The sequence below is a fragment of the Pecten maximus genome, chromosome 7, assembly GCF_902652985.1.
Source record: "Pecten maximus chromosome 7, xPecMax1.1, whole genome shotgun sequence".
Classification (NCBI taxonomy): domain Eukaryota; kingdom Metazoa; phylum Mollusca; class Bivalvia; order Pectinida; family Pectinidae; genus Pecten; species Pecten maximus.
The window spans coordinates 27,332,694-27,351,072 of NC_047021.1; the positions used below are offsets into that span (position 1 = coordinate 27,332,694).

The following is an 18,379-nucleotide window of genomic DNA, read 5'->3' on the forward strand; positions in this document are numbered from 1 at the left end:
TAGTGAGTTGGCGTGAAAATCGTCTATAATATCTCTTTAACGATTATGAGAGTGAAAACGAACAAATTACAATATTTTTAATTGATTTGTTCAACTGGGGATCGTTTTCCTGAAAATTGGGCTTATATTTTCAACATGAATATCGCAGACCCTAAAATCAATTAGGGATATAGACAATCTCAATTTGCACTTTGATCCATTTAATCAGGAAATCGTAAGTTGCTTGGGCGGGACCACCTTTGGGTTGTTTAGAGGCGGGCTCAGTATTACTTTTCATTTCACTCTGATTATAACTGGATAAATAGTATTGCAAACTATATAATCGGATCAATATTAGTAGGTCTGCGGCCGGATTCTGGACTTCGATTTGTTTATTTATTTAACAGGTTTTATGCCTGCTATTACGGCCGTGTGGCCTTTCAGCTGACGAGTGAACTTCTATGGGATGTCTTGGTAATTACATATCCGCGGGCGGAAATCGCATTAACATAATTTGCATGCAATGTATGGCCATTTTGTCAGAATGACCCATTCTGCAGGAAGTCCTCCCACCATCAAATCGTCCCATGTTGTTTTTATTTATAAGATTAAGATTCAGTAGGAGTAGGAAGTTTTCTACGTCGCGTGTATAACCTGTGGGGGTAATGTTCACCACGTGCTGATCAAACACTGTGAGCTAAAAACCACTGTACTGGTGCAGTACAAGTTATTTGCTAAACGGATTAAAAATTGTTTCAATTATCGAATGGAAAAAAAATAGCAAAATCTAATTAATATTGCCTTGGCAAAATATGAACAAGAACTTTAGAATATTCTTATATAAATCAAAATGTGTACATGTCTGCAGTTAAATTATTAATGAATATTGAATGGAAATGTGTGCGAGTTATAATGTTTATGCATGATATATCTACACAGGGACGTATAATAAGATATATATGTCCCTGATCTACATTGTTATAAATTTGAAATAAAAAGAGAGAGAGCAAAAAGAAAGCAAATAAATAGATCTTGATATAGATTTTTTTTTAATGTTTAAAGGAGTTTTTAAGATTAAAAATTTTAAGACATCTGAGATAAGACTTACTCTATTCACACCCTAGCATATGACGGTGAAAGTGCTACCCGTGAATATCCAACGATGATTGAAGTTATGAATGGAATAATTTTTAAAATACCTAATAATATTTGGTTTAGATTAAATGGGCGCTATAGATCGCGTGTCGTTTCGTATTTAGCGTATTCCCTAAATTGTATAATCCGCATACAACCTAAAATTTGATTGGCTGATGTTTGAAAGGATGTGTGATTTGATTGGCGCTACCTCTAGGATCCTCAATGTTCGCCGCCATTTTTGAAAGTTGTGTTTGTGTACAAACAAAAATCTGTCGAAATTCACGCCAAGATGCCCAGTATGGACAATGAAAATGTATTCAGGTAATTGCAGATCGAAGACGGAATATATATGCTATGATTTCATTGTCGATTTATTACGTACGTTTCATATTGCTTGTCGATGCAAACAATGTTTACATCGAAATCTTGACTCCTAACATGCCGTAGGTCTCTGTCTGCTTTCGGCTCTAAAGTCGACGCAGATTATCCTCTATAGTGTCGATCCGGTGTTTTTATTTAAATATTATGGATTATTGTTTTGATTGTGGATTTCTGATAGTGCACAGCTCACACTAAACAGCGTTATTCACACTCCATTCAAAAATTCAACCATAGTGAATCCAGTGATCATGAACTCGCTTTGAATTCGACACAAATTCCTCAAATACTTTGCAGAGCAGCAAGAGCATCGACATACATACGAAGGGTAATAGGCCTGCATGCATTGCGCACAATTTACTCTGGTCCTATAATTTAAGACTTCGAAGGTTCACATGGTGATTTTTAACATTAATTATCGGATAATTTGAAGATCGACAAATAGCAAACATGTTATAGAAATCCGACATTCAGTATGTCCCCTACACTACAGTATAGCTAACTGCTTTTTTACATCCACTATCTTTTATATATACTCAATTAGTTATAACTTATTGAGTATATAAAAAAGATAGTTTATTATGCTACTTCCTTTTGAACATGTAAATATGATTTGTACAGAGATATAATACTACAGCTAGCAGTGGATGATATTATTTAACCATACAATCCGAAGAGACATCTAAAAATAATACTACAGCTAGCAGTGGATGAAATTATTTAACCATACAATCCGAAGAGACATCTAAAATTTATTGTAATGTTGTTGCATCAGTGAATTTTTGATACAGAGCATCTTTTTATATCATTTCAATTTAGACTCGAGCTCTAAAGCAAATATACACGCATAAATGAAAATCATTGGTTTGTTGGTTTTCCCGCACAACATATTTCTAGTTTTGACATTTGATATAACAAATAAAAATACACAAAAATTATTAAAATTCTTTCAAAACTGATGCTTCTTGAGAATTGGTAGCTAGCTATATAGGTTGCAATTGTTGTGAGTTATGTGAGACTGGCAGTGATTCAGCTGCTTTTACTTTGCGAAGACAATTCAACATAGGTATACTATTAATGATGTTGCTGGTTATAAGTCTTTATTTAGGTACATATAACTCGCAACATATAGTCTGTGATCATGATGCATTTACATGTTAGATGCCTCTTCCATCTTCAACACAGTTTGGAATGGCTATATGTGGGCTTACAGGGGTAGCCTTAGAGTACATCCCGTGCATATACAAATTTTATATTGCGCCACTCAAATGGCCAATCATATATATATGCCTGCTTTTAAGGGCATCCATCAGTGTTTAATTGACATTCAAAACTAAAAAAAACAGAGGGATGTATTAAAATTAGATCATTAATTTGGATCTCTGTGACCTTCCTTATTTACTGTGACATAGAAATTACAGTGTTAAAAAAATCATTGGATGAAATATTGAAGTGTCAAGTGGAAAATAACAGGTGATTGGCATATTATGTGTGTTCTTGGTCTGACTTCAATCAAAATCAGTAGATTAAAACCCATTAGAACTTTGCGGTTTCATTTCTTTATAAACAACTTATGTAATAAAAGTAAATCTTATGTCATTACAAATTTAAAGGTATTGAAAATTTGCACTGGTTTAAAATGTCTTACTAATTTTTAATTGAACAAATGTTATTTCATTAACAAATACAAGTGGTTAAAAAACAGGCAATGCCAATCTATCTTCTGTATCTGGTTAAAATGAGCATTATATGCATATGATATGTAACAGAAAGATTATGCATTTATGCAGATATATATATATTATCATTTATCTAACTTGATGTGACTTATTAAATAAATATATAAATGAACACTGACTGAAAAGTTGCACAAATAGACACACATAACTTGTAATAATATTCATAATCTTACTGAATATATATCTGTTCACTGAGTTTGTAGTCTAGTAAATTATAAACATAGATTAGTAATACACTGTATGCAAATTTTACATAACAGGAAGTTTTAATCCCAATGCAACCCTCCCTTTTTTTTAGTTTTTATTTTAAGTATATTTTATCTACATGTGTACTTTCTCTAATGTAATTATGGTACATGATCAAAGTGAACACAAATTAAGGTTGTGTTTTTAATTAAGAATACATACCTTTGAAGTACAATTTGTATAAACAAAATGCTCCACTATAGTTTTTATAAAGAGGCCTAAGGCCCCATTAAGGTGTTACAAACTGAGTAATTAGTGCCGGGCAGCCCACCCATGGTGCTTAATTACACTTCTTTAACACCTGGCCCTGAACTGGACATAGGTGACACATCCATATACACAATTTATCCTCAGGTATCTTGGCTATAGCCTTAGAGGATAGCTGGTGTTTTTCACCTCTAGCCACTTGCATGTGTTGATATATTTCTTACTGATTCTGACATGGCCATGTTGAATCTTACTCCAGTACTGTAAGTAGTTGTGATAATTATCACACATTATCTGACATCTCACAAATGTAAATATATGGCTGGTCATGTTCTCATTGGGTGTGTGTCACAGTCTGACATTTAGCCTGGGCACAATTTGGATATAAGAATTTCAACTATAAAACTACCCTTACACAATCAAAGGCTTTTACTATAGCTGAAGTTGTACAGTCAATGTTACCATATATCTAATTAATGGATCCAGATGTGATGTACATAATTTGTTTTTTCTTTCATTTCAAAATATTTTATTGACATCACACCAAAGCTAATACAAGTAGTATAACATTAATATATCAATTGAATTGTTGATGTTGATGAATATTCAATTTTGAATTATAAATATAAACTAAACAATTAATTTATGATATAAATTTTCAGAAAAATATTTTCAATATTTGTTTCTTTTACTGTAGCATTAGTAATTAATTAAAATTTATTTGTTTCATTTATAGATATTACATTACAATGTTAGCTGTGAATTTCATTAAATACTGTTTCCATACTGAGGAAATACATAATCAACTATCATTGCTTTTCATTATTGATTATTTGTACTTTCCAGGTTACCCGAGATCAAGGATGAGAAGAGCTGTAGACGACACTCTGTCATAGGTCTTGCCAATTTTGAGCTTCCCAGTCTGGTAACTATTCAACAACGACAAAATGCTTATTTCGTATCAAAATGCTTTCTTTGAAATAATTATAATTTTATATTATGATAATTAATCATTTCGTTAGCATTATGCAAACTTTGTTTTCATAATATAGCCACATTTTTATAATTACAAACAATATAAATTAAGCCTGTGTGCTTTGATGATTTGCAAATTATAAACGACAACCACAGATGTTGTAGGTTATTTCAACTGGAGGATGGTTATCAGGTATATATTATCTGTTCTTTCAAAAATGCCTACAGATGGATAGAAAAAAAAAGAAATAGCTTATAAACAACATAGGATGGTTGCCTAAAACCTCAGATATACTGTCATGATCATAAGACAGTTCAATTCTAAGTAAAACCTCTTATACTTTTAAAAGTTATTATTAGAATTATTTGTAACTGATATATATATAACTATTAATTGTTTTCATTAATTTTACAGAGAAAACGAAAGAGGAAGATAGAAGACGATACACTAAGTATTCAGAGCTTTGATGTGGAACACAAGGTAATTCTGTCTATAGATAAAACAAATGCATCCCTGATACCCACAGTTCATTTCCAGTTTTAAATTATAATCAACTTCACAGAACCACTCATGACTAAGCACTATATATACAGATCTATATAAGTTTTGTACATCATGTTTAGCCCATGGGAAAAGGGTAGTACTGTTTTCAGACTGGTAATCCCACTTAAACTTATTTCGGTTCTGTTATCTAATACACTACCACATTTTAGATATATACAATGATGACTCATTTCATATATATTCTACCTGTAATGGTTAAACTTAGTGACACCCTGCTAGATAGGTATTCTAAGACATAGTACTTTATCCTTGTCCTATGCTGAACACTTTTTTCTCACAAATATGTGATATGGCACTAGGGCTGGCTTGTGATATTCAGGAAAGATTAGACTGTTCAGAAAGGGTAAGACGGTCAAAACTGAAACCTAACTAAAAGTTTTAAGTTGTATAAAAATTATACAGTGTAATATTTTTATGTATCTTTGTTTTGAATTTGGATCACTGATCATTAAATTTATTTATGCTTAAGCAGCAGTCATCCATATTTCTTAGAAGTATTTCTTCATGCCTATTTTTGTATGTATCAAGAATATTTTTGATTAAGCATATTGATGTTAAGATTATTAGAATAATAAGCACTTTCAACAATTTAGGTAGTAAAACATCTATGTTTGTTTATAGAAGAAGAGCAGGAAGTCTTTGTTGAGAGTATCATCATTGGCCAATCTCCTTTCTCCATCCAAGGGTAGCAACAAACGAGGATCAGATGGCTTTCAGGTGAGTTATGGGAGAGATATGATGATTTAAAATAAATCACTTGAATATTTGAATGGTTTTACTGTGATCGAGCAACTCAGAATGTTTGCACTCTGTGGTAGCCTGGTAATCTGATCTGGTACATAAATGATCTAGATAAATGCTTGAAAAATGGTGACTTACATAATTTCAGAGCAGATATTATGTACTTCTAAAGTATTGTTATAATAAACTTTAATTAGAATCTATTATTATGTGTGAATCTTGTGTAGAGGATGTAATCCTGTACCTGACAGCTGTCATTATTTAAATGTCATTAAATTGTGCTTAGATTTAAAAAAAAAAAGGAGCCCAAATAGACAACATTCTGCTTTGTTTGAAAAATTTTCTTGGAATTTTTGTCATTTTGAGCAAAATCCCACATTGTAGCTAATAGAGGAACAGGTTATTTTTAGGTTAATGGTTCTGACCTGTTTTGCCAACAGGCATCAACATTGCACATTAAACTTCATTTTCAGTTGAGATTAAAAGTATTCAATGCCTTGTAAAGGAGAAGGGGCGGAATATGCTTTTGTTCACAAAAACAAATCTATGATTATTTAATCTTTTGTTTGCTTTTTCAGCGATCCATCAGTTTCAAGGTACCATCCTCCCCTGCTTCCTCCAAACAGAGTTTGACACCTTACAAGGCACCCTCACCGTCTCCAGCCAAGCGACGCCTCAGTCGAACATGGAGCGACATGATGACAACCTCAGGTCATATTCCAACTGAGCTCAGCCATCGAGACATCAAGAAACAAGAGGTCAGAGGTCAAATAGAAAAAAAATAGATGTAATACTTTAGTGATATTCAATTTAGTTATGATCCCTAAACAAAGTTTGGGGACCCAATTTTTTTGCTCTGTTTCTTCTTCTTATTATCATCATTCTGATTTCTTCCACCGACAAGTTTCTATCATGTTTCTCGAAAACCATAGTCAGTAGGGTGAATTCAACATAACTTAACATGACGATTTGTGTATGACTAGTGGTACACAAGAATATTTTTGTATTCCAATTGGTCATCAACTGGTCAGTCTGATCTCTCATTAGTCAAAATTCAGATATTATCCAATTTTGATGAAATTTGGTATATAGGTGTAGCATGACACTACAAACACTTTTTCTATATCAACTACTTTTTGTTATGGTGCTGAGGTCGTTTTGGGGGACATATGTAACAGTGCCCATTACAATTAGTACTTGTTTAAAATTGCACTCACACTGGTCATCCAGTATCTGTAAATTTAAAGCAGCTATAGAGCTTCACTGTTGAATTCTGAAACTTGATGTTTTGATAGTTTTTACTGTTATATAATCCTTTCTTCAGGGAAGGCAAACAAAATTATAAGGATGCTCAGAAACAGTTAAATGTTCTTCTGTCATTTAATCTTCAATTTAGATACATGCTTCCCTACAGTTGGAAAGTAGGTCATTGTGACCCAATTGCTGTATTTTCATTTTTAAAAAGTGGGAAAATGTGACATTCGTTTTATACCCTATACTATACCTAATTTAGTTTGGCAGCAAAATGATGAGGAATAAAGAAATGGTGATACAGTAAATCAAATGAAAACCCAAGTTGTAGTTGTAAATTAGGTCAATTAACACTGTGTGATAAAAAATAAATAACCTATGGGTCCTTTTCTAATTAAAAACATGAATTATAATCTAATGAACAGTACCAACAATAGTTCGCTGAAAAAGTTGTGATCAGATAGTAAATAACAATAAAGGAATATTAGGTGTTTTTAAAATCATATCCCAACAGTACATTTACTTCAGATTATATATATACCCTGTCTATACCCTGACTATAAACAGCAAACTTATCTTAAATTGCTGTAATAATAATTGAAAAGTAACAATTTGCAGAGTCACAAGGTAAAAGTTGAAAATTGAACTAGAACTCTATCTTGCTTCATGAAATAGAGAGCGATGACAGTTTAAGAAGCATCTCACTTCAGGTTAAGGTTTTCAAATACTTTGATAATCAGAGTTCCAAAGCTATTTCTTGTCTTACAAGTGTTTTTCCAGTAAAACATCTACCCCACCCCAGGACTCCAGGTTTGGTTAAGGGGTACCACCTATAGAATTTATTCAATAAATTACATAGAAGTAATAAGAAGGCAGTCCAACCATGTATAGAAGTGATTTATTGTGGAGTCCTAGGGTCAGGTAGATATTCTATGGGAGTAGCCCTTACAACAAACATTAAATTTGTATGGGGTCCAAAAAGCTTCATGTCCTCACAAGCATGCTATCATAATTCAGGATCTATCTGGACTTTTTGAAACTCTGTAAAATTACCATTGGAGACATGTTAAACCTTATGAATTTTGCTGGACTTTTGTGAAATATTGATGTTATTGATGTTTAAAATTTCTAATTTCTCGCACTGAAAATATTAAAGCACATTGACACATTCTAATTTAGACTACTGTGAGTTTTACTGTATGATTTGTTTTATTGTAGGCTATATATGAACTGTACCAGGGGGAGAAAGATCTTGCAGAAGATCTTATCAATGTCAAGAAGGTGAGTTTCTCATTAATATTCAACCCTGATTTATCCAAGAGTATCATTTCTCGCAAACTGCACAGAATGATGCTGCGATTGCTAGATGGGAAATCCCTTTCCACGCGACGAACCTTGTAAGATTTTATTAATTCACTAGTTTAGTTTTTGTGAGCAAGTTCACTGTTTTTATCATTTTTGTACTTATCATTATTTCAAAATTATCCAGAAAAAAATTCTCTATACATTATGTAGTCTATAGTCTACAGATGTTCATGGGATACATTTTAATGTTTTAGACTTATCGTGACTCTATGAAGAAACTACAACTTTTGTCTGATGGAGAGCTACAACAGATATTTGGTCCGATTGACTCGTTGATACCTATCCATGAAGGTAAGCAATCATGAAATACAAGACAGGTTTGTTTAGCATTGATTCACACAAGGGGCACAACAAGGGTCATGAGAATGACATCTTTATCAAACTTCAAAATAAGAATATGATAGCTTTGAGTTTGGGATAAAAGTCCTTGTGCATTCCTGTGTAATGGTTCACTGATGTACCAAACCACCAGCTGCACCTCCATAACAGAAGTGTTCATGTAGTTAGTATGTCAACTGAAAGTATCCTGAAGAGTTAAAACAATTTAAAAACTTCACATCGCTCTCACAAGCTATCTTCCTTTCACGCTTAGTAGAGAAAAAACTTCACATCGCTCTCACAAGCTCCCTTTCATGCCTATAGTTGAGGCATTTTGTTTCTGTGTTCACCATAGTAATTTGGTTAATTACACATTTTTCTCATGAAATTTGAGACAGATATTTCCATATTGAACTGTTGTATGGTACTTTATAGATCAAATTCCACACTTTAACAGGTTTTTGTGGTCATTTGTCAAGATTACAGTATCAGATATTAGTTTGGAAACAAAAAGCTTGTTTACAAGATATCTTGTTTGCAATGGAACAAATACATTTTTTTTGGTTGGTAACAGATGTATCAAGTACTCATCAACATTTCACTTTTAAGTTTTGCATTTAGATCCATTGCTCAAAAAGTATAACTCCAACTTAACCAAACCTAGGAATCTGTATTTTAAAGCTTTTGTTTTTTAGTTCAATTTCTCAAAAAGTATCAATGTTATTCCAGTATAGTTATATTGTAGTTGGGCATCTCAACACACCCTGAAGATTACATGAATTCTAATTTTTGCTGTATTTTTGGGTTAAGATCCTTAGATCATGAGACAATCTTTATTGCTTCTCCAAATAAGTTTATGGCCAAATTCGAATTAATTCTATAATCAATTAAATGCATTTTTTTCTCACATTTCAGGAAGAATGATTTTGCAAAATTTTATATTTGTATTGCAATTGTATCAATATTTGCACGTCTATAATGCACTCAAGGTGATTTCATACTATCAAGAGGAAATGTTTTTGGTTGTTTTGGAAAAAATACAAAGTGAATTTTAGAGTTTGCTTAAATCTTACCATACTGAGGTGGACGACTGCTTAAATCTTACCATACTGAGATGGACAACAATAATAATTATGTGAAATTCTTGTTGACTTAATTGATGTATATTCTGGTATTACAGATCTTGCAATGAAACTGCAGAACAACCGACGCCCAGATGGGACAACAGACAGAGTTGGAGAGATTTTGGTTGATTGGGTACGTAGCCTAAAATACCACTGACGCTATATATCAGGCTAGCAATATATACTTTCATATGTTACTTAGATTTAACTATTTTCAATGTTTTTTATTTTAATTTTGGTGTTTGTGTGTATGGTATTATAAAAAAGAATTGCTGGGATTGCTGTAGTTTCAATAAGAAAATGACAGAAGGAATTTATTGATTATTTAATGTACCGGTACCTGAAATGTTGTTTGCAAAATAACTGAAATCTGTAAATCATTGTTATTGTTAATTGTTATGCATGTTTAATTACACATAGATAATACCAGAGATTATACCATTAGAAAGTTTGAAATAACAGGAAAAACTTATAAGATGAAATTGTATTTTGAATTTGAATTTCATATTATCCTTTAATTGAATATGAAAGATTGGAATACCTATAATAACCATGGCTTTGTTTGGGGACTGTTGTCCGTCTCTCAGTTGTTGAATTCTGTTTTATATTTGTGTAATTACAGTAAGTACAGAACATGAATCTGGACTCTTCTATATTACAGGTACCGTCCCTGAAGGAGTATGTGACTTTCTGTAGTAACCAGGTGTTTGGGAAAGCCCTGTTGGACGAGAAGCTAGCCAATCCTGCAGTAGATGACTTTCTCCAGAGATGTCAGAATTCACCATTCAGTCGTAAACTTGACCTTTGGACCTTGCTTGGTAAGTATTAATTTTAGTCTCACGATATTAATGTCCCCCAGTTTTAGTTTAAAGAAAATTTCATGCATACATCTTATCGTAACCATGGCTTCTGATATGTGTGAGGAAATTAATCTTTGAAGTAAATATCTTTGAGATTCTTAGTGTTGGGTTAGTCTGACACAAGTATATGCTGAAAATATCAAATTTGCACACGTGTAAAATTTGTGTACCTTTACATTCATAAAAAATTTTGATCGATTACAGTAATTATGACTCCGTATTTTTTCATTCCAGTAATCATATATCTTTAAAAAAAATGTAATGAATAATACTTAATTCATGTATGGAGTAATGTTGTTATGTAGAGTTAAAACAAAAACTTGAAAATCTAAAAACATCTAAAAACTTTTTCTTGGGAAGACATACTACTTGGAAGTTTTACCTGATGGCTATGAGAGCAAATATTATTCTGTCACCCATATATACAGGCATTAATTATCTCCACTTTGTGGATTGTTCAGTATTGAACAAGATTATCATCTATTTGGTGCTGAATTATATATTAATATATATAATTAGTTATGTAATATGATTGTTCACAGATGGCGCTAGGAGCAAGTTCATCAAGTATCCTCTACTTATCAAGAGCATCAGGAAATATGTAAGTAGAGGCAGGCATTTAATTAATCAAGATAAATAGAAAAAAAACCGATATATATCATATTTTTAGAAAGTGGATGTGGTGCAGTGGTATAAGCTGCAGGTATTTCTGGCTTTGTGATCAGGTGCCATAGATCCTGATTTTGAGGCCCTGTCAAGGCACACATCACAAAATTGTTTTCCATCATCATTTGTGTTACGAGGTTATATATTATTGAAGTAATATAGGGACTAGTAAGTAATAGCGACAGTATACGAGATCTTCCAAACTGTTGATATTTTCCACTTTGAAATAACTGTTATTAACTGTTATTAAAATTTCAAAAAAATGTAGTAGAAGATAATAGATACATCATTTGAAAATTCATTCATTGATGATATTTGTTTTAATTGAAATATAAAAGAATTTTGTAGTTGTATGTGATCTTCTTCTCAACTTCTTTGTCTATCTTAGTATTACCAGTACATTGTAATGCATGAATAAAACCTGTATGTAAACGAAGGTATTGATATATAATGTATAACTTATTAATTTTAGACACAGACAGAAGATGAGGACACACACTACCTGAATGAAGCTGTAAGTACTAGATTTGCCGGACTAGTTTTGTAATTTAAGTTTCTTACAATGGGATAATATCTTTTAAAATGCATTTTACTTTGCCTGTATTTTTATGTAAGATTTATACTCAACAAGCAATAACTTGTATATATAATAATCCTTCTGCACATTTAGTCGGTTTTCTTAATTTATGTATATAAAAACTATATGAATTTTTTTGTTTTGCTGAACATATTCTTTTAAACATAAATACAAATCTGTTTATGGATTGGTCTCAGATGTGGAATGTAACTTAAAAATAATTTTGTTTTACAGATCAAGCTTTCTGAGCGTGTGATTGCAGAAGCTGACAAGATGACAGGAGAGGCCAAGTGTCGTTACTATAAATGTCGAATCTCCTTCCTTTATGACGAGGAGGTAAGTCCGTCATAATTATAGACTGTTTCTTTTCAGATTTAAGAGTTTGATTCAAAGCAAACCTCAAGTTCATTTTTTATACGCACGTCAAATTTTTAAAAATCTTTTTCGTCCAAAGATCATCTACAATATTCAATCAATTTCTTTGAAACTTGGTTGGCTTTATAACTATGATATATAGCTGTGTTTTCCTGAATAGCATTTTGATTTGAAAATTTTTGCAAAAGTTGTTGCCCTTTGTTTATTTCACTGTTTGATTTTATCCCGAGATCCTAAATTTACTTGGTAGGATTTATAATCATAATGTTAAATTGTGTAAACTGAGTTGGTAGGGTTTATAATCATAATGTCAAATTGTGTAAACTGAGTTGGTAGGGTTTATAATCATATTGTTAAATTGTGTAAAATGAGTTGGAGGCTATTTTAGTAACTCCTGATCACTGGTTCTCCTCAAACTTATTAAACATTGACTTTTTGTGAAAGGTAAGGGTTAGTGATGCAAATCTGATTTCAGTGCAAGATAGTGTATAGAACTATATGTATGTATATGTCATTCAATGGGTGTATATTGTTCTTGTTATCTACATGATAAAGACCTACACTTATTTAAGTGCAAGTACATAGCACTTGCATCATAAGAGACAAAAAATAATTTGTCTATACATATATACATACAAATAAATTGACATTTCATGGCAAAAGGCTTTTTAAAAATCCAGATTGTGTGGCTAAACAAACATAAAGCCTGTTCAGTGTTTTAATTTATACATGTTATGACTTGTTTAGTGATTAGTCCTCAGTTAGCTTCCTGTATTGTTGCTATGCAATGTTAAGCAATGTAAGTGTTTTGACAAAGTCATTTATCTATTTTCCTCAGAAGTGTGAAGCCCTGGAGCAGTCTTCCATGCTAGTGTGTAACGGAATCCTGAAAAACAACAAGAACAGTGTAAGTAGTAATCTATAGGAAATGATAATTACATGGTACACAACGGAAGGTTTATCTTCAAGGAGTTTTAAATACAATGAATAATGAACGATAATGACAACAATCAACCTCAGTATGGGTTTTAATAAGGCCAAATAAACATATATATATATATGTGTTTAGGGTTACAGGTTGATAATTTTGTAGGGTCGGTAGGTAGAAAAGTTATTTTATGTTTTTTATTTTACTCCTTTTTGCAGTGTGTACATTTAAGCAAAATCAAACGTTAATCATGTCATTGAGAGCTTAACCATATTGTAAATGTGTTTTTTCCTAACATTCCCTCTTTTGGGCTATTCTTAAATTGTAAAATATTTATCCTAACCTAGGACCCCAGGTTTTGGTTACTGGTAGTGTTATCATCCATACAATTGAATTTATTATTAACCTTATGGGGAATTCCTGGGTTTGGGTAGAATTCTTGCTTGATTACAGGTAGCTCTAATAGTTTTAATTTATACCCGAAAGTATTCAGTAAAAAAGAAAATAGAAATAAAATAAGTTTGAGTATAGGCAGTCAAAATGTAGGGTCAGTCGGGAACCCTTAACAGGCATATATTTTTTCTCTGTGTGATTGAATATGTCTACCATTCTCATATGATTTAAAATTCTTATGGTCATTGTGTCGAAAATGTCTACTTTGAATTTTTAAAAAATCAGATTATCATTTTATAAAGTACAAGTGAAGTTATATAATAAACTATTTAACCGACATGTTTTTGGATGTGGGGGGAGCAAACAGATATTCTGTGTTCAAAAAAGAAAAAAAAAATTCTAATTCTGAATTTAAGGAATGGTCTTCCTGTTTATATAGAATCATGCATCTCTTTATTGTGTAACAGGTCTAATTGCCTCCTGGTTTGTAAGAGCATTATTTATATTATCAGAGCTGTTTTATAAAGTGATGTTTACATTACAGAAACTGTACGCTTTCCTGTTTGACGAAGTGCTGGTTGTGACACGGATGGTGAACCATGGTGGTCACCAGGGCTTCCAAGTGTACAGACAACCCATCCCTGTAGACGAGCTCGTTCTCACAGATCTCAAGGATGGAGAGATCAAGATGGGGTCCTTCCGCAGTGCCTTTGGCTCAGGACAGACAAGTAAGTGTTTCTTGTTAAGGGTATCTTGAGAGGTAATTTGATTTTATTCATACAATATTATACCTGAAATGATGATTTTAAGAATTACCGATTCAATTGTGTAAATAATATTGTATGTGTCTGAGTGGTCTAATTATCCCCCACCGAAACGCGTTTGCAGGGGATATTAAATTGGGCTCTGTCCGTCCGTGCGTCTGTGTCCGTCCAAGATTCTTTTCCGGGCTATAACTCCATAACTGTTCAACGCAGCTCCTTGAAACTTTCTGTATATATCAGACTAGTGCCCTAGTTGTGCCTTTTGCTATTGCGGACCTTCCATAGTTGGTATTTTTTCTGTCACCATGGAAACTTAATCAAAAATACTAAATTACTGTTTCCTTTTGTTTCCGGGCTATAACTCCATAACCGTTCAATGCAGCTCCTTGAAACTTTCTGTATATATCAGACTAGTGCCCTAGTTGTGCCTTTTACTATTGTGGACCTTCCATTTTTGGTATTTTTTCTGTCACCATGGAAACTTAGTCACAAATACCAAATTACTGTTTCCTTTTGTTTCCGGGCTATAACTCAAAAACCGTTCAACACAGCTCCTTGAAACTTTCTGAATATATCAGACTAGTTGTGCCTTTTGCTATTGCGGACCTTCCATTTTCGGTATTTTTTCTGTCACCATAGAGACTTAATCAAAAATACCAAATTACTGTTTCCTTAATAACTCTTACTTTGAGCTTGATATATACATGTATTTGGGTTTTCATACCAACTGGGGGGTGCAGGGGATAATGCCAAGCTTTGCGGCTCCTTGTTAACTCTTTTTTTTTAATCTTTTGGAAATCAAACACAATTTTTAAAAATGAAGAGTCCTTTCATGTCTTAATTATTTAAAAAACTGTAATAAATAACTATGTTGCAAACAGTCTTATATACAAAATTTATCATGTACATGCATTTTTGGAAGGGGGGCAGGGTATATAAAAAAAATTTAAAGGTTTTTTAAATAAATATTTGGTGATACTTATTACAACAAATTGCTGAACTGATTATACTAATGGCTATGTATATGTTTTCAGCGAAGAATGTATTCAAAGTGTCCTTCCGTGACTCCAATAGAGGCCAGTCACATACCCTGATAGCAACAGATGAGCATGACAAGCGACAGTGGCTCCAGTCTATACACAAAACCCTGGACACTGTGAGACGTGGGGAAGGGGATGGGCAGGAGTCACCACCAACAACTACAGCAGCAACAACTTCATCATCAACAACTACAGCAACGACGACTTCATCATCAACAACTACAGAAGCAACAACTTCATCATCAACAACTACAGCCCAGACGACTTCAACAACTACAGCAACGAAGTCAACAACAGAGTAGTTGACATATACAGCACTAGCAACTTCCATCTGTGTGAAATTCTTGTTTGCCATCTTCAAACTAGTGCTAAGCATTCTTACTGCTGTGGACAGATATTTATTAGGATAGCCTTCTAATATATCTCCAGTACATCGAAGGAGGAACTGTATCCGTGATTGGGATACCCTTCTAATATATCTATAGTACATTGAAGGAGGAACTGTATCCGTGATCGGGATACCCTTCTAATATATCTATAGTACATTGAAGGAGGAACTGTATCCGTGATCGGGATACCCTTCTAATATATCTATAGTACATTGAAGGAGGAACTGTATCCGTGATTGGGATACCCTTCTAACATATCTCCAGTACATTGAAGGAGGAACTGTATCTGTGATTGGGATACCCTTCTAATATATCTATAGTACATTGAAGGAGGAACTGTATCCGTGATTGGGATACCCTTCTAATATATCTCCAGTGCATTGAAGGAGGAACTGTATCTGTGATTGGGATACCCTTCTAATATATCTATAGTACATTGAAGGAGGAACTGTATCCGTGATCGGGATACCCTTCTAATATATCTCCAGTGCATTGAAGGAGGAACTGTATCCGTGATTGGGATACCCTTCTAATATATCTCCAGTGCATTGAAGGAGGAACTGTATCCGTGATCGGGATACCCTTCTAATATATCTCCAGTGCATTGAAGGAGGAACTGTATCTGTGATTGCGATACCCTTCTAATATATCTATAGTACATTGAAGGAGGAACTGTATCCGTGATTGGGATACTCTTCTAATATATCTCCAGTGCATTGAAGGAGGAACTGTATCCGTGATTGGGATACCCTTCTAATATATCTCCAGTGCATTGAAGGAGGAACTGTATCCGTGATTGGGATACCCTTCTAATATATCTCCAGTACATTGAAGGAGGAACTGTATCCCTGATTGGGATACCCTTCTAATATATCTATAGTACATTGAAGGAGGAACTGTATCCGTGATTGGGATACCCTTCTAATATATCTCCAGTGCATTGAAGGAGGAACTGTATCCGTGATTGGGATACCCTTCTAATATATCTATAGTACATTGAAGGAGGAACTGTATCCGTGATTGGGATACTCTTCTAACATATCTCCAGTACATTGAAGGAGGAACTGTATCCGTGATTGGGATACTCTTCTAATATATCTATAGTACATTGAAGGAGGAACTGTATCCGTGATTGGGATACCCTTCTAATATATCTATAGTACATTGAAGGAGGAACTGTATCCGTGATTGGGATACCCTTCTAATATAACTCCAGTACATTGAAGGAGGAACTGTATCCGTGATTGGGATACCCTTCTAATATATCTCCAGTACATTGAAGGAGGAACTGTATCCGTGATTGGGATACCCTTCTAATATATCTATAGTACATTGAAGGAGGAACTGTATCCGTGATTGGGATACCCTTCTAATATATCTCCATGGGATACCCTTCTAACATATCTCCAGTACATTGAAGGAGGAACTGTATCCCTGATTGGGATACCCTTCTAATATATCTCCAGTACATTGAAGGAGGAACTGTATCTGTGATTGGGATACCCTTCTAATATATCTATAGTACAAGAGAAACCTTGATAATATCCGTGTTTCCTCTGTATGTCTGTAGGGTCATTAATAGATCCATGTTGTTTGTGATATTAGTGTTTGTTAAAGAGGTGTTTGACGTTCAGAATTGTTATTGTTACACGCCATTTCACTGCTTCACAGCAGACGAGACTTGTTATTTTTGTGTATCTCTGGTACTGTTGACTTGTGGTAAGAATGGAGTGTAGCTCTGAGGAGCAGTGCTGGCAGTGTTTTATAGACTCTGTATTGTTCTCTGAGGTTGGCTACATGATTCCTCAGTTTTATTTCTGTACTTGTAATACTGATCAAATCAAAATGTTCTCTCACAGTGGCAAATATCTTCTATGTGGATCAAAATATCATTTTTTAAATTTTATTTGAATGCTAATCATGTTTTGTGAAGAAAAATGTTGCAGATATTTTCTGTTGAATAGGTTTTGTTATGGTTTATCTCAATAATGTTTTTTACTGTTAAATGTGCCACTTTTCACAAATTGAATCCACATAGAAAAATAGAAAACTTTTGAAGGAAACCACTGTATATATTAACGAAAAAAATAAAAGGGACAATAAAAGTTCTCTGATAGATAGTACTGCTTCAATATATACCAGTACAAAATTTATATTTTAAAAGAAATGTTAATATTTTTTTTTCTTTACATAACTTAAAATTTGAAAAGGCTGTCACTTTTGTTCTCGCAATAAGTTGAGAATTAAATTTTGACACATATTCATTTCATTATAAAGATTTACAATATTTCCGGGTCTCAAAAACGAATGTAAAAAAAATTAATACCTATGCATTCAAGTTCCTTGAAATGCACTGTAAATG

The 18,379-nt window shown here is 33.2% G+C and overlaps 1 protein-coding gene across 2 annotated transcripts; it reads left to right on the forward strand.

Moving 5' to 3' along the window:
• The first annotated feature begins 1,314 nt into the window (after positions 1–1,314).
• On the forward strand, positions 1,315–16,029 carry LOC117330425 (rho guanine nucleotide exchange factor 3-like). 2 transcript variants are annotated; one of them, XM_033888699.1, is made up of 15 exons: positions 1,315–1,437; positions 4,533–4,611; positions 5,077–5,142; positions 5,848–5,943; positions 6,546–6,725; positions 8,437–8,499; positions 8,778–8,874; positions 10,082–10,158; positions 10,687–10,843; positions 11,428–11,486; positions 12,024–12,065; positions 12,363–12,464; positions 13,342–13,410; positions 14,369–14,552; positions 15,623–16,029. In XM_033888699.1, the coding sequence occupies exons 1-15, from the start codon at positions 1,406–1,408 to the stop codon at positions 15,928–15,930; spliced, it is 1,611 nt and encodes a 536-aa protein (XP_033744590.1). In that variant the 5' UTR covers positions 1,315–1,405; the 3' UTR covers positions 15,931–16,029. The 2 variants fall into 2 exon arrangements, with proteins under 2 accessions (XP_033744590.1, XP_033744591.1); XM_033888700.1 differs by lacking the exons at positions 1,315–1,437; positions 4,533–4,611; positions 5,077–5,142 and adding an exon at positions 5,404–5,569.
• The last annotated feature ends 2,350 nt before the right edge of the window (positions 16,030–18,379 follow it).